This window comes from Equus asinus, chromosome 25 (assembly GCF_041296235.1).
Source record: "Equus asinus isolate D_3611 breed Donkey chromosome 25, EquAss-T2T_v2, whole genome shotgun sequence".
Classification (NCBI taxonomy): Eukaryota; Metazoa; Chordata; class Mammalia; order Perissodactyla; family Equidae; genus Equus; species Equus asinus.
Window position 1 is genome coordinate 10,730,226 of NC_091814.1, and position 24,334 is coordinate 10,754,559.

At 39.1% G+C, this 24,334-nt stretch overlaps 1 protein-coding gene across 1 annotated transcript in view; it reads right to left on the minus strand.

Moving 5' to 3' along the window:
- FMO5 (flavin containing dimethylaniline monoxygenase 5) overlaps positions 1-16,952 on the minus strand; it is a 39,479-nt gene extending 22,527 nt beyond the window's left edge. The window contains exons 1-5 of the mRNA XM_014867070.3: positions 16,854-16,952; positions 16,220-16,392; positions 3,577-3,765; positions 965-1,127; positions 36-178 (exon numbers count right to left, since the gene is read on the minus strand). Coding sequence (XP_014722556.2) covers positions 36-178; positions 965-1,127; positions 3,577-3,765; positions 16,220-16,354 — 630 coding nt within the window. The 5' untranslated portion in view covers positions 16,355-16,392; positions 16,854-16,952. The remainder of the gene's footprint in view (positions 1-35; positions 179-964; positions 1,128-3,576; positions 3,766-16,219; positions 16,393-16,853) is intronic.
- Between the last annotated feature and the right edge of the window lie 7,382 nt (positions 16,953-24,334).

Consider the following 24,334-nt stretch of genomic DNA (forward strand, 5'->3'; position numbering starts at 1 on the left):
TGGTGAAGCAAAGTAAATAATTTAGTGATTCAAACCTGCTTGGCTGTGTGGCTAATCTCCACAGCCAGATCCCCTCCAGAATTCCCAATCCCAATTATAAGAACTCTCTTTCCAGTGAAACTCTCTGGGTTCTTATATTCCCGACTGTGGAGGTACTGTCCTTTGAACTTCTCAATTCCTGCAAGAGAAGGGAAAATAATTATCGGGTGATGGCTTATCTGATATCATTTGTCAAATCATTCATTCCTTTTTTTTACAGTGTGTAGAGTTTAAGCATCTATTCTCCACATGTTCTCACTTTACTCAGCTGCAGTCTTGCTTTTCTGAATATTTTTGCCTATTTTCTTTTCCCAGAGCTCAGAGCAGAACTTTGTGATTTCCTTATCATAAGTAGTTTGCTTAACTCAGTATCTGTTTGTAGTTTGGAATTGTAGACTCACAAATCCAAACTGCCTCAGAAAACCTCCATTCTCTTTCCATCCTCTTTAAATACCTACTCTTGTTTCAGTTGGAGCATATATACATTTACACTCTATAGGGCACTTATTTTTTTCAAAATGAAAATCCAGGCCAAAGACTGTAATTAAATTCTCTCTTTAAGCTTTGATTTATTCCTTAGAAACTCAATATTTCTGTTTGTTTCCTCCATTGCTGAAAACGTCCTCATTCAACCTAATGTGGATCAACTCTACATTCTTTGTTCTGATCCTTAGAAAAGCCAGACTCATTGTGAAACTAAATATAGAGCCCCCTAGTTTTCCTCTAGTCTCTAAAATTAGCATTATCTCTACCCCCCAAATGGTAGTAATAAAAGATACCCTGACATCTTTCAAGGGAACATACAGAATCAGGGTAAGCTTTATTTCATTCCAAGGTAGGATCACTCAGACCACAATCCTCCCATTCCTCAGGGCTCAGGTCACAGGCATGGTTCAAGGGTCTTCCTTCCTGGTAGGCTACTCACCAGGGAAGCTTTCCAAGGGTAAGTGAGCATTGGTGTGATGGCCAGTGCAAACCATAACTCCATCAAAGACATTCACCTCCTTTTCCCCTTCAGATTCCGTGACCACCTCCCATTGGCCTGAAGTGGAGAAATCAGGCTGCTTCTTCACACTGCATACAGTGGTCTGAAAAGCAAAGTGATAGCCATAGGGGACTGTAACCACAGCCTATACAGTGGACATCTTCCCTGACATGATTCTCCTTACAGAGTGTTACACAAAGGGCTGATATCACATAATAGGGCTCATACAGGGATATCTGATTTTCATAATCCACAAATAAGAACTCTTTTGTTTGGGGCTGTGGTCAGAGTGAGAAAACTTGCATGAGGCAGTCTAAATAAAATAGAGTTGGCAGGCTAATGTTGCACTCTCCTCTCTTCCAGAAAAGTGCAATTTCCTAGTTCTCTGAGATCATATCCTAAAGCAGTGTGACACCTGAATAAAACTTGGATTTCTCTTGTGCTTCTAAGATACTCTATGCACTAAATGCCCATTCCTTCCCTGACCTCCAGACATCCTGAGACCCTCTGATATCTTCTTACCCCAAATCCTGTTCTCAATGTCTAGCCTTAAACTTGTGAACTGAGCTACAGGGCTGTTTCCTAGTAGAGGAGAAAAACATCTCAGTGGCTTATAGTTTATGTAAATAAACCTCTCTGGCTCCCACGATTGCCCATTTTACAAATAACTATAAAGAAAGAGGCTGTGAGATGGGATAGTCAGTGGTATAGTTTTTGGCTTTTTTAAAAAAATAAATAATAAATAAAGGTTACTCTACCCAGCCTAAGGAAACATTAAGAATGTGTTCCTATGTGCTTCTAGGGTCTATGGCCATAATGTCCTAGTGGACTAACAGAGACACCACCTCTGCATACCCTAGCCATCCTGCAGTATAGTTCCTTTCTATCATATTCTTGCTTTTACACAGGCTAGTGCTTCTACCTGGATCATCCTTTTATTATTTCTTCATTTGGCAGATTCTTACTCACCCTTCAACATTCAGCTTGGATATTATCTCCTCTAAGTAAACTTCCCTGGTGCCCGATACCTCATGCCCTGATGGGTTAAGCATCCCTCCTCTGAGCTGAAATATATAGATCTCTATGGAATATATCACCCTGTAATGCTTTATTTTTATTAATTTTTTAATTTATTTATTTAAAGATTGGCACCTGCACTAACATCTGTTGCCAGTCTTTTTTCTTCTTCTTCTTCTTCTCCCCAAAGCCCCCCAGCACGTAGTTGTATATTCTAGTTGTAGGTCCTTCTGGTTCTGCTATGTGGGACACCGCCTCAGCATGGATTGATGAGCGGTGCCATGTCCACACCCAGGATCTGAACCAATGAAGCCCTGGGCCGCCAAAGCACACACACTTAACCACTCGGCCAGGGGGCTGACCCCCTATTATTTAGACTAACAATAAAATTTTTCTTCATTTTTCTATCTCTTTAACTAGACTATGAAATCACTGATTTTTTTTCTCTTTGTATCTTTACTGCTTAGTATGGTAACAAACTTGTTCAATAAGTGTTTAAACAAGTGAAGGGAAATACCACTGGGCTGTAAATGACTTACTTTATAAGTTGTCACTGGATATTACCATTTTATTATTGCTGTTAAACAGAAAAAGGTATGATTTAGCAGAATGATCAGAAGGTAGAAGAGGGTTAGGGGTAGGGGAATTGGATGAAGGTGGTCAAAAGTCACAAACTTCCACTTATAAGATAAATAAGTATGGAGATGTAATGTACAACATGATGACTATAGTTAACACTACTGTATGGTATATTTGAAATTTGTTAAGAGAGTAGATCTTAAGAGTTCTCATCACAAGGAAAAACAAAAAAGAAGGTAGAAGATTTGGGCTGTTTGCCAGCTGTCAGAAATATCTTTTATTTTATGGCCAGAGTTAAAAATGATAGAAAAATTATGGAAGACTTTACAGCACGAAGGAACCATTGAAGTGATTTAGTACAACCATCTTGTTTTACAAACAAGAAAATTAAGACACATCGAAGTTGAAGAACTCACTTATCTGAGGTCACAAGTTGATTAGTGGTAGAGCAAAGACTAGAACTCAAGTTTTTGCTCCCTAATTCAGTGTTCTTCCTTCTACACCAGACTTTAACTTCTTTGCTTCCTCAATAACTTCCCAGTAACTGTTTCTCTGGGTTGTTGTGATCAGATAAAATAATTCATTGGAAAGTCCTTCAGAAAGTATTAAAGGGCTAAGCAGTAGCAAGCAAGTTGTGGAACCACAAGTTTCAAAGTTCCCATACCTGGCAGTTCCTCTCATTTGTTTTATTGCAATCAAATAGTATAAAATGAAGGCAATGAAAACATTCTGGCAGGTCACTTCCTGGATTTGTGGTCAAAATATATAGAAGAGGGACCTTCCCCTGAATATTTTTCAGGCACAGAGCAGACAAAGAGTGGCGTCTTTGTCTAGACAGGGTAGATACATGTGCATATGAAACCAATGTTGACATGTCAGCACTGGTAAATGAAGCCACATTATTCATTTACTTGACAAACAACTTCAAACACAAAGATACCCACAAAATTCCTTACCTTAAATCGAATATACTTTAGAAGGTCAAATTCTTTGGCATACATCCTGAAATACTCTAGGATCTGGGAGTTATGCATGAAGTTGGGATAATCATCTGGGATGAGAAAGTCACTGAAGCACATCATCTCCTTAGAAGTGTTGATGACCACAGATTTGTAAATACTGGCCCTTCCTTCTTCAGGATTCTCCTGCAGTAAATAAGAAGCATTCATAGCAACATGAGCATTCACTTTGTGGTTTATAAACAGCCAGTAAACATTTGAAAAAGTTTTCTGAAGGAAATGCTAATTAAAAGAAGTTATACACCCCCCTCCCCCATATCTTCCACTTTGCACCCTTGTGTGGTCTATTCCCCTTGTATCTGAGCTGTCTTTATGACTTTCTTTTGACTAACAGCATGCACTTGGAATGATACCGAATGGCTTCCAGGACTAAGTCAGAATTAATCTTGTAGCTTCTACCTAGGTCTCTTAGAAAGCTTGCTCGGGTAGAAGTCAGCACCCCTGAGAGAAGTCCAAACACCCTGACACCACCATACTACAAGGAAGCCCAAGCTAGGCACATGAAGAGAACATTTGGGATAGAGAGATGTGTAGCCAGCCCCCAGATATTCTAGTTATCCCAGTTGAAGTTCTACACTTGAAAGCAAAGAGGCCATAGCAGATGTCCAGTCTCAGCTGTCACTCGATTGCAATGACATGAGACTCCAAGTGAGAACTGCCCATCTAAGTAATATAGTCTTTTAAATATTTTATATATTTCAAAGCCTAGATAAGTTTCAAAGGTTTTCATATAGTTGTGAGACTGCTCTCCAGGAAATATTGTACTAACTTAGATTCTGTCCAGTATATGTTCCCATTTTACCTCATTTTTACTAACTTAGAAGACTATTACTCAGTGTTAGCAAAAATGGGGTGGAAATGGGAACTTATGCTAGACGGAGTGTAAGTGAGTACCTCAGTGTTTTCTGGAGAGCAATGAGGCAAGTATATGAAAGCCCTTGAAACTTACTTAGCCTTTTAAAGAAATATTCAGCATTGTAGACAAAGATTTATCTTAAAGGATGGTATTGATAGCATTATATATAATATAAAAAGGAAATAAGCTAAATGCCTGCAATATTGTGATTTATAAGAAATACATATTTGGTTATTCAGATGACCAAAATATATTTCTCATATGTATTTGGTCTTTGTCCACAGTTCCTAGCTCATAGCTCCCCAAACACTTGGAGTTGCCCAAGTGTTGGGAGTGACAAAGGGGTCTTTTGTTATGTTAATGAGGTAATTTTTGGAAAGCACCTAAGGATGGCGGCTGGTTGCCAATGGAGCCACCATGTGATTAGAGGGTTGGAATTTTCAGTCCTATGCCCTGATCTCTGGGGAGGGGAGAGGCTCTGGAGGCTGAATCAGTTGCCAGTGGCCAATGATTTAATCACTCATGCCTATGTAATGAAGTCTCCATAAAAACACAAAAAGATGGAGTTTGGGGAGCTTCCAGGTTGGTGAACCTGCAGAGACTCAGGGAGGGTGGCATGCTTGGAGAGGGCATGGAAGGTCTATGTCCTTTCCCCATACTTTGCCTTATGCGCCTCTTCTATCTGGCTATTCCTGAGTTATATCCTTTTTTTTCTTTTTTTTTTTTGGTGAGGAAGATTGTCCCTGAGCTAACATCTGTTACCAATCTTCCTCTTTTTGCTCAAGGAAGATTGTACCTGAGCTAATGTCTGTGCCAACCTTCCTCTATTTTGTATGTGGGATGCCACCACAGCATGGCTTGATGAACAATGTGTATGTCCACCCCCAGGATTTGAATCAGCAAAGCCCTAGCCACGAAAGTGGAGCATGCAAACTTAACCACTATGCCACAGGGCCACCCTGAGTTATATCCTTTTATAATAAACCAGTAATCTAGTGAGTAAAAGGGTTTTCTGAGTTCTGTGAGCTGCTCTAGCAAATTAATTGAACCCAAGGAAGGGGTTGTGGGAACCTCTCATTTATAGCCAGTCTTATCAACCTGGATTTACAACTGACATCTAAAGTCCAAAGTCCAAGGAGTGGCTCGCTGGAACCTCTAATCTGTAGCTGGTTGGTCAGAAGCACAAGTAATAAACTGGGCTTTTGACTGGCATCTGATGTGGGGCTAGGGGGCAGTCTTGCAGGACTGAGTGCTCAACCTGTAAAATCTATGCTTTCTCCAGGTGGATAGGCATCACAATTGAATTGAAATTTCAGACACCTTACTGGTATCTGAGAATTCAGCTGGTTCAGAAACATTTTAATGCCTCCCAGACTACTCTGAAATTTGAGAACCACTGCTGTAGATCCTTACTGCCGAAAGTATTATCTGTGGACCAGCAGCAGTGGCATCACTTGGGAGAAATGCAGAATCTCAGGCCCCACTCCAGACCTACTGAATCAGAACCTGCCTCTTAGCAAAATCTTCAAGTGATTCAGATGTACCTGGAAGCTGAGACGCATTGCCCTAGATGACATGACTCCACAATTCAGTGTTCTTCCCTGTACCAAGATTAACTCCTTTACTTCCTCAAAAACTTCTAATAACTACCTCATGGAGTTGTTGTAGTGATCCACAATATCCACCCAGACTATTAGTCCCTCACTGAGATGTTACAAATGATGACTTTTCAAATCTATTCGATTTTTAAAAATTGTTTTGATTAGAGAAAATCAGCTTAACCATCTTGAACCCCCCTTCCCTTTTTATGCCTGAAACGAACAGATATTTGGATGCTGGGTATTACTGAACATTAAGTAGCCACAAAACAGAGTGTTCGTTGACGTTGCCCACGTGAGAGAGAATTTTCCTCCCATTTTTATACAAGAATTTTTCAGTCTAGGAATCCTGAATTGATCATTCTCATTTCCCTGTCCCATACTCCAAGATCTCATTCCCTTTGGCTGCTAATAACATTTTCACAAGTCTCTTTTCAAGTCTCTTCTTCTAATTTATCTTACCTATTTCAACCAGAGTGTTCTTTCTAAGTGGCTGTATCTCTGCCCTAAGTAAAATTTTGGATGTTGTCCCATTTTCCCATAGTTTATATTTTTCAGCTTAGGATTCAAAGACCTCCAAAATGTCTCATAGTATACTTTTTATCTCCCCGACTATATTGTAAGCCCCTTGAATTGTCTTCGTGATTTTTGCCACAGCTTCTAAAATTATAAATAGAAAAAAATACCATTTATAATAATATCCCCCAAATTAAATACTTAGGTATAAATCTAACAAAATATGTACAGGACTTATATGCAGAAACTATAAAACTCAGATAAGAAAATTAAAGATCTATATAAATGGAAAGATATTCTGTGCTCATAGATTGGAAGACTCAATGTTGTTAAATGCCAGTTCTTGGGGCCAGCCCGGTGGTACAGGGGTTAAGTGCACATGTTCCGCTTTGGTGGCCCGGGGTTTGCCAGTTTGGATCCCGGGTGCGGACATGGCACCACTTGGCATGCCATGCTGTGGTAGGCATCCCACATATAAAGTAGAGGAAGATGGGCACAGATGTTAGCTCAAGGCCAGTCTTCCTCAGCAAAAAGAGGAGGATTGGCAGCAGTTAGCTCAGGGCTAATCTTCCTCAAAGAAAAAAAATATGTCAGTTCTTCCAATTTGTTATGTAGATTCAATGCAATCCAAGTCAACATCCCGGCAAGGTATTTTATAGACATCGACAAACTGATTCTAAAGTTTATATGGAAAGACAAAAGGTCTAGAATAGCCTACTTTGTCCTTAAGTATAGACTGTGCGTAATGACTTTCTTCCAAAGAGTACAGTATGGCAAGGGAGAAAAAAAAAAAAGAGCAACTTTACAGTGGCAAAACCTGACAAACCCCATCTCAAAACAGGCCATCAGTGTTAACATCAATAGTGATAAGTCATGTTGATAGTATGCACCATTGATATGATGTGATGAGAATGGTTCTCCACCTCTATGGTCTTCCTCCCTAAAATCTACAACCCTAGTCTAATCATGATAAAAACATCAGACAAATCCCAATTGAGGGACATTCTATAAAATACCTAGCCAGTAATCTTCAAAACTGTCAAGGTCATCAAAAACAAGGAAAGTCTGAGAAATTGTCACAGCTAAGGGGAGACTAAGGAGACATGACAATTCAATGTAATGTGGTATCCTGGATGGCACCCTGGAATAGGAAAAGGCTGTTAGGAAAAAACTGAGTAAATCTGAATAAAGTATAGACTTCAGTTAATAATAATGTGTCAGTATTGGTTCATTAATTATGACAAATGTATCATACTAATGTAAGATGTTAATAATAGGGGAAACTGGGCATGGGGTATACAAGAACTGTGTACTATCTTCCTAATAATTCTGTAAATCTAAAACTGTTCTAAAATTAAAGTTTATTTAAACATGGTTGTACATAGCACTTTTTTAAAAAAATTAAATTAATGTGTGGCAGGGTCATTTTGGAACTAAGATGTTTGTGGGGGCAGGGGTAGACACATTCCTAACTTCTGAATTTGATCTCATTCATTCATTCATTCAACAGATATTTGTAAAGTCTCTTTGTAATAAAAACACTATATTAGGTGCTAAAAATTACAAGTCTGTCCCTGTCATCCAAAGGTTCAAAGTTTAGTACAAGTAGAGCCATACTTTCCACAGCAGGTCTGTCGGGGTAGCTGAGCTAAATGAATCACAGATATTACCCCGTGACAACAGTCATAACTTATATTCTTTCTCAAGTCACTAATACAACAAAGTGTTATCTTGTGTCAACAGTCTTCCAGCCCTTCCAAACACCTGATTGGATTCTAGGCACTAGAGTTTATCACTGTGTCAACCCTCTGCTTTATAAAAGAGAGTGGGAGCAGAGCAGTATTGGGTTAGTGAGTGGAGAAAAGAAGCTTTTGTTCCTGGATTTTAAAATTTCCTACCATCCATGAATAAATCTGTCCTCTACAAATGTACCTTGATTTTATTTCCTGCCCAAGCACATGGCTCCCACATTTGAGTAGGAAGTTCACATAAGAAAAGAGAGAGCAGAGGACTTAGGGTTGTGTAATTGGAACTGAAGGGATTGGAGGCAGTAGTAAGCTCAGAAGAAAGGAGAAAAATGACTCTCTTTCAGTGGGAGAAGTAAGGACAGGATGGATCTTCTGTTCCTTTGACAGACTCTCAGAAGCCTGTAGGACAGAAGTTCTTTTAGTACTGTTGTTCTCAACCTTGTCTGCACACTGGAATCATCTTGGAACTCTAAAAGATACTATTGCCTGGTCCGTACTCCCAGACAGCTGGTTTTAATTGCTCCTTGTCTAATGTGTAGACAAAATTGAGATCTGCTTGTAAGAGGTAGTGTGCTGGCCCCGGAAAGCTCAGGGCACCAGAATTTATCCCGTCGATCTTAGAAGACCTTTTGCCACACATCCTTAGCAAAACCACAAAATACCCGAGGGCAGTGGTAGGAGGTTACACAACTGTATCCCCATACCACCTAACGTAGTCTGAGGGCCAGAAATGTTTATTCCATGGAGATTATTGATTTTATTTTAAAGATGCAATGTAATCCTCATTTATCACCTGGGAAAGCTGGGGTAAAAGCTATAAGGCAAGGGCCTCCATGTTGACTGCACATTAGAAATAACTAGTGGCCAGCACCATGGCCAAGTGGTTAAGTTTGCGTGCTCGGCTTCGGAGGTCCAGGATTTCCCAGTTGGGATCCTGGGTGTAGACCTATGCACAGCTCATCAAGCCATGCTGTGGCGGCATCCCACATAGAAGAACTAGAATGACTTACAATGACAATTAGGATATACAACTATGTACTGGGGCTTTGGGGAAGAGGGAAAAAAAAGAGGAAGATTCGCAACAGATGTTAGCTCAGGGGAGTTTGTCTTTCTCTGTCTGGCTTATTTCACTTAACATAATTCCCTCAAGGTCCATCCATGTTGTTGCAAATGGGACAATTTTGTTCTTTTTTATGGCTGAGGAGTATTCCATTCTGTATATATACCACATCTTCTTTATCCAGTCATCAGTCAACGGGTACTTAGGTTGCTTCCACGTCTTGGCTATTGTAAATAATGCTGCAATGAACATTGGGGTTCATGGGACTTTTGGAATTGCTGATTTCAAGTTCTTTGGATAGATACCCAGTAGTGGGATAGCTGGGTCATATGGTAGTTCTATTTTTAATTTTTTGAGAAATCTCCATACTGTTTTCCATAGTGGCTGCACCAGTTTGCATTCCCACCAGCAGTGTATGACGGTTCCTTTTTCTCCACAACCTCTCCAACATTTGTTACTATTAGTTTTAGTTATTTTTGTCATTCTAATGGGGTAAGGTGATATCTTAGTGTAGTTTTGATTTGCATTTCATTGATGCACAGTGATGATGAACATCTTTTCATGTGCCTATTGGCCATCTGTATATCTTCTTTGGAAAAATATCTGTTCATGTCTCCTGCCCATTTTTTGATCACGTTGTTTGATTTTTTGTTGTTGAGTTGTGTGAGTTCTTTATATAGTATGGATATTAAGCCTTTGTTGGATGTATGACTTGCAAATATTTTTTCCCACTTAGTGGGTTGTTGTTTTGTTTCAATCCTGTTTTCATTTGCCTTGAAGAAGCTCTTTAGTCTGATGAAGTCACATTTGTTTATTCTTTCTATTGTTTCCCTTCTCTGAGAAGACATGGTGTCCAAAAAGATCCTTTTAATAATGATGTCAAGGAGTGTACTGCCTACATTTTCTTCTAGAAGCCTTATGGTTTCAGGTCTCAGCTTTAGGTCTTTGATCCATTTTAAGTTTATTTTGGTGAATGGTGAAAAAAATGGTCAGTTTTCATTCTTTTACATGCGGCTTTCCAGTTTCCCCAGCACCATTTGTTGAAGAGACTTTCTTTTCTCCATTGTATGCCCTCAGCTCCTTTGTCGAAGATAAGCCGTCCATAGATGTGTGGTTTTATTTCTGGGCTATCAATTCTGTTCCATTGATCTGTGCACCTGTTTTTGTACCAATATCATGCTGTTTTGATTACTGTAGCTTTGTAGTATGTTTTGAAGTCAGGGATTGTGATGCCTCCAGCTTTGTTCTTTTTCCTCAGGATTGCTTTAGCAATTCGGGGTCATTTGTTGCCCCATATGAATTTTAGGATTCTTTGTTCTACTTCTGTAAAGAATGTCTTTGGGATTCTGATTGGGATGGTGTCAAATCTGTAGATTGCTTTAGGTAGAATGGACATTTTAACTATGTTTATTCTTCCAATCCATGTACATGGAATGTCTTTCCACCACTTTATGTCGTCATCCATTTCTTTCAGAAAAGCATTGTAAGTTTCATTGTATAAGTCTTTTACTTACTTAGTTAAATTCACCCCAAGGTATTTTATTCTTCTTGTTGCGATTGTGAATGGTATTGCGTTCTTGAGTTCTTTTTCTGTTAGTTTGTTATTAGAGTATAGAAATGCTACTGATTTATGCAAATTGATTTTATACCCTGCAACTTTGCTGTAGTTGTTGATTACTTCTAAAAGTTTTCCAATGGATTCTTTGGGGTTTTCTATATATAAGATCATGTCATCTGCAAACAGCGAGAGTTTCACTTCTTCCCTCCCTATTTGGATTCCTTTTATTCCTTTTTCTTGCCTAATTGCTCTGGCCAAAACCTCCAGTACTATGTTAAATAAGAGTGGTGATAGAGGGCATCCTTGTCTCAGTCCCTTTCCTCCTCCCCTCCTAAATTATTATTTTCAACTCTCAATCCAACTGTTGTTGTGAGTTTGTGGTTAGAGTGATAGGATTGTCTTTGCTTTGGTGATTTACTTCCCTTTATCCTAATGCTATAGTTGAATATTTGCTATCCTATTCTGGTCCTATCTATTTGTCTCCCTACTCTGTGTTTTGTGACCCCTTTCTCCCTTTTTTTCTTTTTTCAGGTACGAGAGCCTTCTTGAGGATTTCTTGTAGTGGAGGTCTTTTGGCTACAAAGTCTCTTAGCTTTTGTTTGTCTGGAAAAGATTTAATTTCTCCCTCATATCTGAAGGATATTTTTGCTGGATAGAGTATTCTTAGCTGAAGCTTTTTATCCTTTAAAGTTTTGAATATGTCATCCGAATCTCTCCTAGCTTGTAAGGTTTCTGTAGAGAAATCCGCTGAAAGTCTGATAGGGGTTCCTTTGTAGGTTATTTTCTTCTGCCTTGCTGCCCTGAGTATTCTTTCTTTGTCATTCATTTTTGCCATTTTTACTGCTATATGCCTTGCAATAGGTCTTTTTACATTGACAAATCTAGGAGATCTGAAAACTTCCTCCACACACATTTCTCCCTCAATCCCTAGATTTGGGAAGCTTTCTTCTATTATTTCTTTGAGCACACTTTCTGCTCCATTTTCCTTTTCCATGCCCTCAGGGATTCCAATAATTCTTAAGTTGGATTTTCTCATTGAGTCTGCTATTTCTCGGAAATTTTCTTTTTTTTTTAATTCTTAGTTCTCTTTCTTCCTCTGTCTGGAGCCATTCAGCCTGTCTATCTTCGATTATGCTAATTTTCTCCTCTATGGTGTCTACACAGGCATTCAGGGAATCCGATTGCGTTTTATCTGATCCATTGTATTTTTCATCTCTAGCATTTCTGATTGATTCTTCTTTATACTTTCAATCTCTTTTGTGAAGTAACTCCAGAACTCGTTGACTTGTTTCTCTATATTTCCCTTTACCTCATTGAGTTTTTTGATAATAGCTACTCTGAATTCATTGTCACTTAGTTTACCTATTTCCAAGTCCTCAGGACATAATTCTGTGTTTTTATTGTTTTCCTTTTGGTCTGGAGCTTTTATAAATTGCTGGATGGTAGAGGAGTGTTTTTTGTGCATGATGCTATTATTCAGTTGCAGTTACAGCCTGTCACCCCTACATGGGGGTTGAAAGCCATGCATTCTGAGCCCTCCGCCTTCAGCCTCGATGGCAGTGCGCAGTCCGGGTTTGGGGAGGAGGGGCACTTTCTCTCCTGCACAGACCTGGCTTCCGATCAGCTCCACTCTCTGGTTTCCCTGGGCCCTGACTTGATGGGGTACCCCCACGCGAAAGCTTTCCCCTTTAGAGGGTTTCCGCTGCATGGGCAGTCGGAGTCCAGGATGCTCCTACAGAGATGCAGCCCCTCCCCCACTCCTTCCCTCACCTGTGGCAGCAATCCCAGTCTCTAGGGGAGGGAGCGAAGATCTCTCTTACCCAGTTCCAGCTCCTCCGAGGGCAGTTCCAGCCTCTCTGCCCTCCATCTTTGGCTGCTGTGGGTCTCTGACGATCTCTGTGTTATTAGGATTTTTTGCTTGGAATTCAGTTCCTTTTGATTGTAGTTTGAAGGGGAGAGAGTCCTGGGTGAGCTCACTCTGCCATGTCGCTGACGTCCTATAGTTACCCTCTTTTAAGTGCTTTTGTATCCATTCAGTTGTCTTTTGAGGCAGACAGGGAGTTAATAAATTTAAGAATTTTTAAAAACCTATTCATCTAAGGGTGTTTATTAATTTAATATTTTAAATTAATTTATTAAATATCCCACATAGATTGTATTCATAAGGTATCTTTGTTTTTAAAGATTTTATTTTTTTCATTTTTCTCCCAAAGCCCCCCAGTACATAGTTGTATATCCTTAGGTGTCAGTCCTTCCAGTTGTAGCATGTGGGACGCCACCCCAGCATGGCTCAATGAGCAGTGCCATGTCCGCACCCAGGATTCAAACCGACAAAACACTGGGCTGCCTGCAGCAGAATGCGTGAACTTAACCACTAGGCCACAGGCTGGCCCTGTATATTTTATTTTTTTGAAGATTTTATTTTTTTCCTTTTTCTCCCAAAGCCCCCTGGTACATAGTTGTGTATTTTTTAGTTGTGAGTCTTTCTAGTTGTGGCATGTGAGATGCCACCCCAGCGTGGCTTGATGAGTGGTGCCATGTCCGTGCCCAGGACTCAAACCAGTGAAACCCTGGGCTACCGAAGCAGAGCACACGAACTTAACCACTCAGCCACAGGGCTGGCCCCCATAAGGTATCTTTTTTATATTACATATACACTTTGGAACTTCACTATTTGAAATGTAGTTATCAGACCAGCAGCATCAATATCACCTGGGAGCTTTTTAGAAATGCAGAATCTTGGCACTACCCCAGATTAATCAATCAGAATGTACATTTTAGCAAAATCTCCAATGATTCATATGAACATTAAAGTTTGAGAAGTACTGATTTGGTATGCTTTAAGGATTTTAAAAATTCAGATGGACTAAAGAATATTAAAAATTATTTTACAGCATTAAATACTTATTAAATCCTCACCATTTCATAAGGGATTTATCATTTTTAAGATATTTCATTCATAAAGTAATATTGGTGGATGAAAATCAAAATAACTTGTCTCACATTAGCACATACTTTCCACTATCAGTCTGATCTAACATTAGTGAGAGAGAGCAAGAATTGATTGAAATTAATGTCTTGAGAACTTAAATATAATTATTACTAGAAGGTATTCACAATAACAAGAAGGAGGCAAGTGGTGAATCCTACTCCTTTTTGGCAGGTGGTACAGAGAAAGAGGAACAGAGATAGGAAAATGCAAGTGATTGTATCTGAGAAGAAAAAAGTATGTACTGAATCCCTGGGACCAGTCACAAGAAAGAGAAAATGGAAGCCCTGGATCCCCAGTGTCTTACTGGACACCTGGCAGCACTTGTGGAATTCCAAACTGCTTGGGATGATCTTATATATGAAACCATGAATGGATTACAGAAAATTTAGGCGGATAGGACAGGAGAGAGGAGGACTCCAAATAACAAGCAAAGGGATGGCAGAGAAGCAGATGTAAAATATATGTGTAAAATATATTATATATGATATATGTATATATTGAAATATATGTAAAATATATGTATGATATCATATACCTAATAGACACAGATGTGGTCTGTCTTAACAGAAGTCAGAGAGTTATGATGAAATATAGTTTATTTTTAAGGAAGCAGTTTATAAGGTGTTGAAATTTTGCCAAGAAGATAATCAGAAAAACTCCAAGTTAAGTCTTTAACAGAGAACAAGTTTAAACCACTTTGGAGATAAAAGCCAGAGACCTCATAATCAGGTAGGATGGTGGACACTCAACGGATTTTATGCCTGGTCAGTAGTTGCCAAACCTGGCTAGGATGTTTGCCAGAGACACCAAATGCATGGGCCTCACTCCAGGCCTGCTGGATAATAACTGACGGATGTGTAGCACTTATTGTTCACCTGTCACTGTCATTAGTGATTGACACAACTATTCATTCACTTAATCCCCACAATAACTCTATGAAGTGAATACTGTTATTATCTCCTTCTTAAAGATAAAGAAACAGAGGTAGAAAGAGGTTTAATGATTTCCCCCAAGGTCACACTGCTAGTAGGTGTGGTTACAGGATTTGGACCCAAACTGTACACTTAACCCTTTCACTCTGTCATAGCTGGATTTCAAAAGTATAAATATTCTACTGATTGCTAAACACTAACAAACTTTTTAGCCTATGCTCAAGACTGATTATGACAGAGATATGGGGGGGTCTGCTAAGGGGTATCCCCTCTAGATCTGAATAAGGACTATTGTCAAATAGCATTAGTCCCCAAAGACAGAGCCAAGATGCAAAAGGACTGTACTACTGTTCAACTAAGGAATGCTATGAAGCCACTTCATAAGTAGCTTGTCAACACTGTTGGTTTTTATAAATATGAAACACATATGGACACCTTAATACCATTCACTGGTTTAGAAAGTGAGTTTAAAAGCAAACCCAATGCATGTTACTTTGGAGATCAGAAAAGGAGGTTGATATTCTTTGGCATAGAATAAGCTTAACTATCATGTAAGTAGATGATACCTTAACTATTAGTAACAAGTTGCAGGGCTAGATGTGCATATTAAAGTAATTCAACCTTAACACCGAGTAAATGCAAGGACAAAAAGTACCAGTTATAGTTGCCCTCTGCCCTCTTCTGAAGACCAGACTTTGAACTACCAATCTGATATCTCAAGTGGAGGAAAACTTCAAAGTACAGAAGATATTATATTCTATTCGAGGACTAGGATTATTAGAGAATTATCTAAAGTGAACCAGAACTCAAAAAAAGAAAAGAAAAGAAAAGAAAAGAAATAAGAAAGGAAAGGAAAAAAATAAGATTGAAAAGGGGGATTCCTGGAAGGAGTTATAAGCAGGTATTCCAGATCACTTACCTATTAATGCAGACCAGGAGCAACCAACTATGCAATTTTCTAACCACTTTACATTTTCTAATGTCTGTTATTTTATTACTCCCCCCCCCCAACCCCGGTCCCCAAAGACTGTTACTCTCTTCTGAATAGCAAACTCATTAAATGAAAATGATCTCTGTGCCATTTTCAAAGACATCAGTAAAGAAAAAACAAGTGATACCTGTATCCCATTTTGCTGCCAGCCTAGGGACAGAAGAACCTGCACAGAACCTGAGGTGATGGCTGCTGGGAGGAGGTCAGCAGGCTGAATTCTAGCAGGTTTAATCACTGTCAAGCCTGTCATATTTCCTGAGACGAGATAAAATATCTCATGCACCTAGTTGCAGTGAGGGTTTCAAGTATTAAGGAACCAAGAGATTTACCTGGAACCTCCAGAGCCCTCCAATGTCATCAGTCCTTTCAAAGCAGACGGGTTCCAAGTCTTCATCCAGGCAGCATTTGATAGACGAGAGCCCACTCACACCTGCCCCAATCACAGCAATTCTTTTCTTGGTCATGGTCTCCAGAAATCTTCACTGGGCTGGGTCAGTGTAACCTATGCTCAGAAAGGATGACAAAGACAGAAAGCACACATCAGTTAACACTTTTCAATGAAGACCTTGGCCATGCATCCAAATAAAGGCTGCCACAACAGGTGCCTTTAAGGGAGCCAGATTCTGCTGTCCTCTTAGCCTTAGGGAGGTGCTACACAGACGTTAAGAGAGCCCCGAGCATGCAAGACGCAGAGCTGAGAGCTCTGCTGTGGTACAAGATCTCACTGCCTTTCCTGCAGCAACAAGGCAACCCTTCAGCTGGGAGCTGGAATTTAACACTGCACTTTGGGCTGTCGTCAAATCTAAAGCAACAAAGTGCAAACATCAGCCAATGGGGACGGGCTGTTCTGCTCCTGCTCCTTTCAGCCAACACCCCGCCCACTCAGTGGCATGCACTCCTTTCCCAATTGGGAATAAAACTTGGGCCGCACTTGTTTGGGGCAGAAAAAATTAATCCTACAACCTCTCCATTCTCCCCGCTGCAGTTGCCCACACTCTCAACTACTCTCTCTGGAGAGTGAGCAGCCCTGTATCTCCACGCCCCTCTGCATCCACTTTTAACTTCCTGGTGTTTCCTTAAAGTGACAGACTCCTACTGGTGAGGTGAAACTTGACAACAACCCGTAAGCAAGTCTTGCCGCACAAGCTTATGGGAACACCCACCTTTCAGGACATCTCTTAAAACAAACCCTGGCCCCTTCGTCCACTTCCCTACCCCAGCCGCCACCTAACAGACTGGATCTTTGGTTCTAGACTACTGGTAGAAATTTACTTTAAAATACCTGCAGTAAGGTGAGGAATGGATTACGTTCCCTACTTAGAGGCAATTAGAGTTTAGTGAAGAAGCCCAAAGCACAAACAGATAACTTCAATAAAATAAAAAATATTTTTTAAAAGTGCTTTCTCTCACACAGCTACATGTGTAAGTAAAAAACACAAAATACCCACTTTTAAAATGTAACTTAAATCTTTCAAATATAAAATCATTGACAGATAAGGCCAGTATAATGGATACAGTATTTTACACACTGGGTCAGAATCAGAATCCAGCCAACCCAAGTCTATTGTGACAGCTATAAGAGGTTGTCAGACAGGTAGGTTGTGGCTGATGCCATCCATCTTTGTTCACCTTTTACCCTGAGTCAACTTTGCTCAAGATGATTCAATTCTAAAAGTGCCAGCCCTGAGTTTTGGACTTACTGTCTTGACTCTAAAAGACTGACTGACCTCCGCAGGCCATTGATTATCATTTCTCAACAGCTTACCTTGGATGGTTCAAAAGGCTTAAGGGGAATGAACCCATATAATCCTCTCAGCAACCCCATGAAGCAGACACTATCATCAACCCTATTTTGCAAGTAAATAGAAAGGCCAGGAGGCAAACCAGGCAGTCTGGCTTCAGGCTGGGCTTTCAATCACTCACTATATGTAACACCACTCCTTTATCAGGATATTTTTACTTCTTATTTTGCCACAAGTCCTTCTTTCATTTCTCATCCCTCTATTGCATCCCTTTTCCTATTGCCTAACTCCTGCCTTTACATTTTACACTTTAATTGAACTACTTTTAGCTGAGCTATAGCTTGCCTTATTTCAACTACTTTAAAATATGTTTAAAAATATATCTTTGGTTTGGGGAATCGTTTGGCTCCATCAGGAAGATTCCTGCTCCATATGTGGTCGGAATTATATGGAAATATAGTAAACACATCCACAGTGGGGAACATATGACATTAGCATAGCCTAATGGGACAATGAAGAGGAAGAGGCTCAAGGATGGAGTTTTATATATATCTTTCAGTAATTAGGAAAACATGTTTTTGTTTTTTGATGTGGTTCTGTCTTACTGATGTGGTTCTTATTTATCAAAATGTCATTAATCTCTCAATGGTCACATCAAGGGACCTAGTCAAAAAGTTCTCATTTAAAAAAAGCTGCTGTTTACTTTTGCTGTGGATTGTCTTCTCATTTTGCTCCAGAAATCCTTTATGTAACTAGTGTCCTCACAGATTACCACAAAATAGAATGCCTTTTGTCATCAAATATCTTTCTTTCTGTCTAATGCCACTTTCTTCTAGAAAGAAAAAGTAGAAGTTTCTTCAATTACCTACATGTATCTCCCTTGAGATTTCAGAAAAATTAGCTGCTCATTCTACTCCTCCCCAAGATTTACAGTAGTGGAAGGGGCAGGGGACACATAAGAACAAGAACATCTCATACAATGATCTTGTTTCTATTAGACCATGGTTTATTGGATATTGGAGAATGTAAATGACCTCCCTTCAGTTAATGAGTTGCTAGACCACAAGGAGCCACATCTGAATCTGAGGCAGACCACTGCAAGCCACCTAGAGATCCCAGAACTTGAGACGAGTGTAGTAACTCCATGGGATTTAGAAGTGTCTCCCTTGGGATGGGGATGAACATGTCAGGAGAAGGATGAATACAGAATTTTAGTGGCTAGAGGGATGCCAGACACTGCTAGCTGTCTGTTAAAATCTGTTCTCTTCGTCTCACAACATAATATGGTTGTAGCTGGGATGGGGCTGCCCGAAGAGGAACTGTAATTTCCCAGTTCCCCTTGCAGCTATGTGTGGTCATATGAGTAAATTCTCACTAAAAACTAAGAAGAGGTGATGTAGGCAAGTTCTACATAACCTATTTATAGCAATTAAAACAGTATGGTATTGGCATAAAAACAGACACATAGATCAACGGAAGAGAATAGAGGGCCCAGAAATAAACCCATGCATATATGGTCAATTAATTTACAACAACGAATATACAATGGGGAAAGGACAGTCTCCTTAGTAAAGTTTCGGGAAAATTGGACAGACACATACAAAAGAATGAAACTGGACCACTATCTTACACCATAGACAAAAATTAACTCAAAATGGATTAAAGACTTGAATGTAAGACCTGAAACCATAAAACTCCTAGAAGAAAACATAGGCAGTAAGCAACTTGACAAAGATCTTGGCAATGATCTTTGAATCTGACACTAAAAGCAAAAGCAATTAAAGCAAATAAACAAATACATCAAACTAAAAAGCTTCTGCACAGCAAAGAAAATAATCAACAAAGTGAAAAGGCAACCTACTGAATAGGAGAAAATATTTGCAAATCATATATGAAGGGCTAATATCCAAAATACATAAAGAATTCATACAACTCAATAGCAAAAAACCCCAAACAATCCAATTAAAAGATGGGCAGAAGATCTGAATAGGCATTTTTTTCAGACATATAGACGGACAGCAGGTACATGAAAAAAATGCTCTACGTCATTAATCATCAGGGGTGTGCAAATCAACACCACAATGAGATATCATCTCACACCTGTTAGAATGGCTATTTTCAAAAAGACGAGATCTCAAGTGTTGGCAAGGACGTGGAGATAAGGGAACCGTTGTGCACTGTTGGTGGGAATGTAAGGTGGTACAGTCATTATGGAAAACAGTACAGAGATTCCTCAAAAAATAAAAAATAGAACTACGATATGATCTAGCAATTCCACCTCTGGGTATTTATCTAAAGAGAATGAAAACACTAACTTGAAAAGATATCTGCACCCCCATGTTCACTACAGCATTATTTACAATAGCCAAAATATGGGAACATCCTAAGTGTCCTTCAATAGACGAATGGATAAAGAAACAATGGAATATTATTCAGTTCTAAAAAGGAATGAAATCTTGCCATTTGCAATAACATGGATGGATCTCGAGGGCATTATGCTAAGCGAAGTAAGTCAGACAGAGAAGGACAAATACCATATGATCTCTCTTATGTGTGGAATCTGAAAATAAATTAAAAACCAAGCCCATAGATAGGGAGAACAGATTGGCAGTTGCCAGAGGCTGGGGGTGGCGGGGGGGTTGCAGGGTGGGAGAAATGGGTGAACTGGGTTTTTTTTTTTAGTTTAAATAAATTGAATTAAAAATGATAAAGGTGAATTATCACTTTGAGGCCACTGGTACAAATGTGCACAAAGTGATAATGTACAAAATAGTACCTTTGTGGCTTGAAAGAATTAATTTACCCCCACCATTGAGTATAACGTATTTACTAGTTGTTTTTCACAGATTAACGGAAAATACCAATTTAGATTATTTTGTTCCCAAGTGTAAATATTACTATGTATGCTTTTCTTTCATTTTCACAGAATTTTCTTTATGGACTAAAAAGAGTATTTCATTTTGTGGATAATGCCAAAAGTCCATGAATTAAATATGATTTATGTATAATTAAAGGCAATGGTTTAAGTACTATACAATGCTTTCATTTCTTTATCTTTATTTTTAAAAAAGCCAATGGTTTATCTTGGACTTCTACTCTTTGTCCTTTCCTGTAGCCTGGAATGTTCGTAAGAGAGAGACCTTGGGAAACCAGGCATTAAAGATGGTGGGTCCCCCATTAAGTTGGCTTCCTAAACGACTGGATCTTCTCCTCTGGATCTACTAATCTTGGACTGTTACATAAGAGATGAGTCAACTGCTATTTTGTTTGTGCTGAATTTTTAATTTTCTTTTACAGCAGTTTAGCCAACTGTAATTAATATTCTTTGGACCTGTAACTTTTTAAAGACTGATTTTTTTATAAACACTTTCAGTTATAAATGTGAACTTATACTAGAATAGTATCTTTTGAAAATAAAATTCTGAAGAGAACATTTTTAGTACAATCATTTTACATATAGGAAGTTTACCTTATAAATGAATTATTTGTAAATTGGATAATTTTGAATGTACTAGAGATGCCTAGTTATAGGAAAACCAGTGAATCCTTTTATAAACTGGATATTAATCTCTCCCTACTTAATCAGTTTTACAATTTTAGGCCAATACAAGAATTACTTTTAAAACAATATTTTAAAATATAATTTTATTTTAATGCTCTAGTGCTTTGTTTTGTAATTAATTACTTTTATTATTATTATTATTATTTCTTTCTTTTGTGAGGAAGGTTAGCCCTGAGCTAACATCTGTGCCACTCTTCCTCTACTTTGTATGTGGGATGGCTCCACAGCATGGCTGATAAATGGAGCAGGTCCACACCTAGGATCCAAACCTGTCAATCCTGGGCCTCCAAAGTGGAGCACGGAACTTTAACCACTCAGCCATGGGGCTGGCCCCATGTAATTACTTACTTTTGAATTTGCCAAATATGTTTTGTGTTGTTTTTAAATTACTTGTAAAATATTTTGAAACTTGATTCAAATTTTCTCTCTGTTTAAGCTAAATGCCAATTTGCAAGTGAGTCAGTTTCTTCATTGGGCTGTAGCAATACACGCAAATTAATATACAGGCTCAACTCATTTACTCATCCTATTGGGAAAGAGCAATAATACAAATGGTAGATAACAATGACTAGTTCTAAGGTAATATATATGAGGGTTTTGAAGGAGTGTGTGTGTGTGTGTATGTACATATGCATGCATGTATAATCGTGTTTACAGAGGACTTTCTGCAAAGGTCCCACCCAGCAGGAGCTTTTGAACAGCATAGACTCTACCTCCACTCAGATGTTCCCCCATTTCCTAATTCTTTCTATTAAGTCTGCATTTTACTTACATTCATTCAATAAATATTGCCTTTTGGAGGCCAGTTCTTTTAAGAGGGCCGCTTTATGTGATAGAAGGAGCTTGGATCTTGTTTGAAGGCGAACTGCCAAGAAAAGCTGCCTGACAAGCTTTGGACTGTGACATGAGTGAGAAATATGCTTTTGTTGAATTAACATTTGGAGATTTATTTGTTACAGTAGTAAAGCCTGTATCAGTCAGTCCTAAGTAGTATGGGAATCACTGACAGCATAGCATCTATTCTATGCCTGCTACATGCTAGGTTTTTTTGTTAGGTACAGAGGAGGGAGGGAAAACTCACGTTGAAAGGAAATGAGGAGATAAATCATGGAAATTAAGGTAGGCTGAAAACACAGCCCCCAAAGAAATCCATGTTCTAATTCAAAGAACCTGTGAATTTCACCTTACTTGGCAAAAGGGACTTTGCAGATGCAATTCAAGTAAGGATGCTCAGATGGGGAGAGGTGCCTGGATTATCCAGGTGGGCCTATTGTAATCACAGGCATCATTATAAAAGGGAGAGTGAGGGCGCTTTGACTGTAAAGACAGAAGGTCGTTCGAACAACTGAAGCGACGTGCTATGCTGCTGGCTGGAAGATGGAGGAAGGGTTCTCGGCACCAAAGAATGCAGCTCTGGAAGCCAGAAAAAGGTAAGGAAATAGATTGTCTCCTAGAACTTCTGGAGGGAGCACAGCCCTGTGGGCACTGTGATTTTGGCCCAGAGAAACCCATTTGGACTTCTGGTCTCCAGAAATGTAAGATAATAAATTTATATTGTTTTAAGCCACTAAGTTTGTGGCAATTCGTTAGAGCAGCCACAAGAAGCTAAGGTGTGATAAGCACAAAATGAGGATCCAGGGATTTATTCAAAAGTAAGCTAATCTAATACCCTCCACAAATCAACTTATTTGAAATGAAATGTCAGTCAAGCAGCAGTGCTGATGGCGCTTCCTGGGGTCCAGGACTGCGTGCCATGCTCTCACACACACAAAAACAAGCAATGCAAGACCTGCCCTGCGTGATTCTCAAAGATGACTGGAAACAGAGAATATAAACTCGTTAAAAAGATTTAAAGGTACTTAAAAGCCATAAAAAATGAGAAAAATCTCCAATGAAGAAATAAGAGTTCTAAAAAGTTAGTTTTAATCCACTGTTGAAAACATACATTTTCCCATAGAAACAATGTCATATTCCACAGTTAAGTCACCAGAAAAGCCATAAAAACCTACTGAATATTTAAAATAGCCCAAAAGAAAATTAAGTTAAAATCCTGGATCAGTAGGGAATGAAAGTTTTGTGGATGGCTCCGGCTCATTCACATATAAGAATACCATTCATATCCAGTGAGTCTCTGGGGGCTGTTGTCCTCCCATTTGCTCCTCAGGCAAAGGGTCCTTCTGGCATGCACATCAGAGACAGCCAAGACTTGGGTAAGGGTGGGGACAGTGGAGAACTTGAGGAGAGGATGATTCTGGGTGTGGTTTGGAGGTAGAAAAAATACTGACGATACTCAGTTCTGGTAAGAATCTAGAGCAACTGAAGCTCTCATACATTGCTGGTTAAATGCAAAATGGAACAGTTATTCTGGAAAACAGTTTGGTAGTTTTTTATAAAGTTAAACACCTACCATGTGACCCAGCAATCTTACTTATATGTATTTGGGGAAATTAACAGATATGCGTACACAAAAACTTGTACACAAAGGTTCATAGCAGTATTATTCATAACCACCAAAAACTGAATACAACCCAAATGTCCTTCAACAGATGAATGGATAAACAACTGTGGTATATCCATCCACTAGAATGCTATTCAGGAATAAAAAGGAATGAACTATTAACACACAAACAACATGGATGAATCTTAAATGCATTATGCTAAGTGAAAGAAGCCAGTCTGAATAGATTACGCACCATATATTTCCATTTATGTGACATTATGGAAAAGATAAAACTATAGTGATGGCAAACAGACCAATGGTTTCTAGGGGTTAGGGATGGGTTGAGAGATTAAAGAGTGTTGGAATTGTTCTGTATCCTATTTGTGATGGTGGTTATAAGAATCTAAGTATTATTAAAGCTCATGGAACAGAAAATCAAAAAAAAAGAGAGAATGAATTTGCTGTATGTAAATTTTAAAGATTTTACTTTTTTTCCTTTTTCTACCCAAAGCCCCCTGGTACATAGTTGTATATTCTTCATTGTGGGTCCTTCTAGTTGTGGCATGTGGGACGCTGCCTCAGCGTAGTTTGATGAGCAGTGCCATGTCCGCGCCCAGGATTTGAACCAACGAAACACTGGGCCGCCTGCAGTGAAGCACACAAACTTAACGACTCGGCCACGGGGCCAGCCCCTAAATTT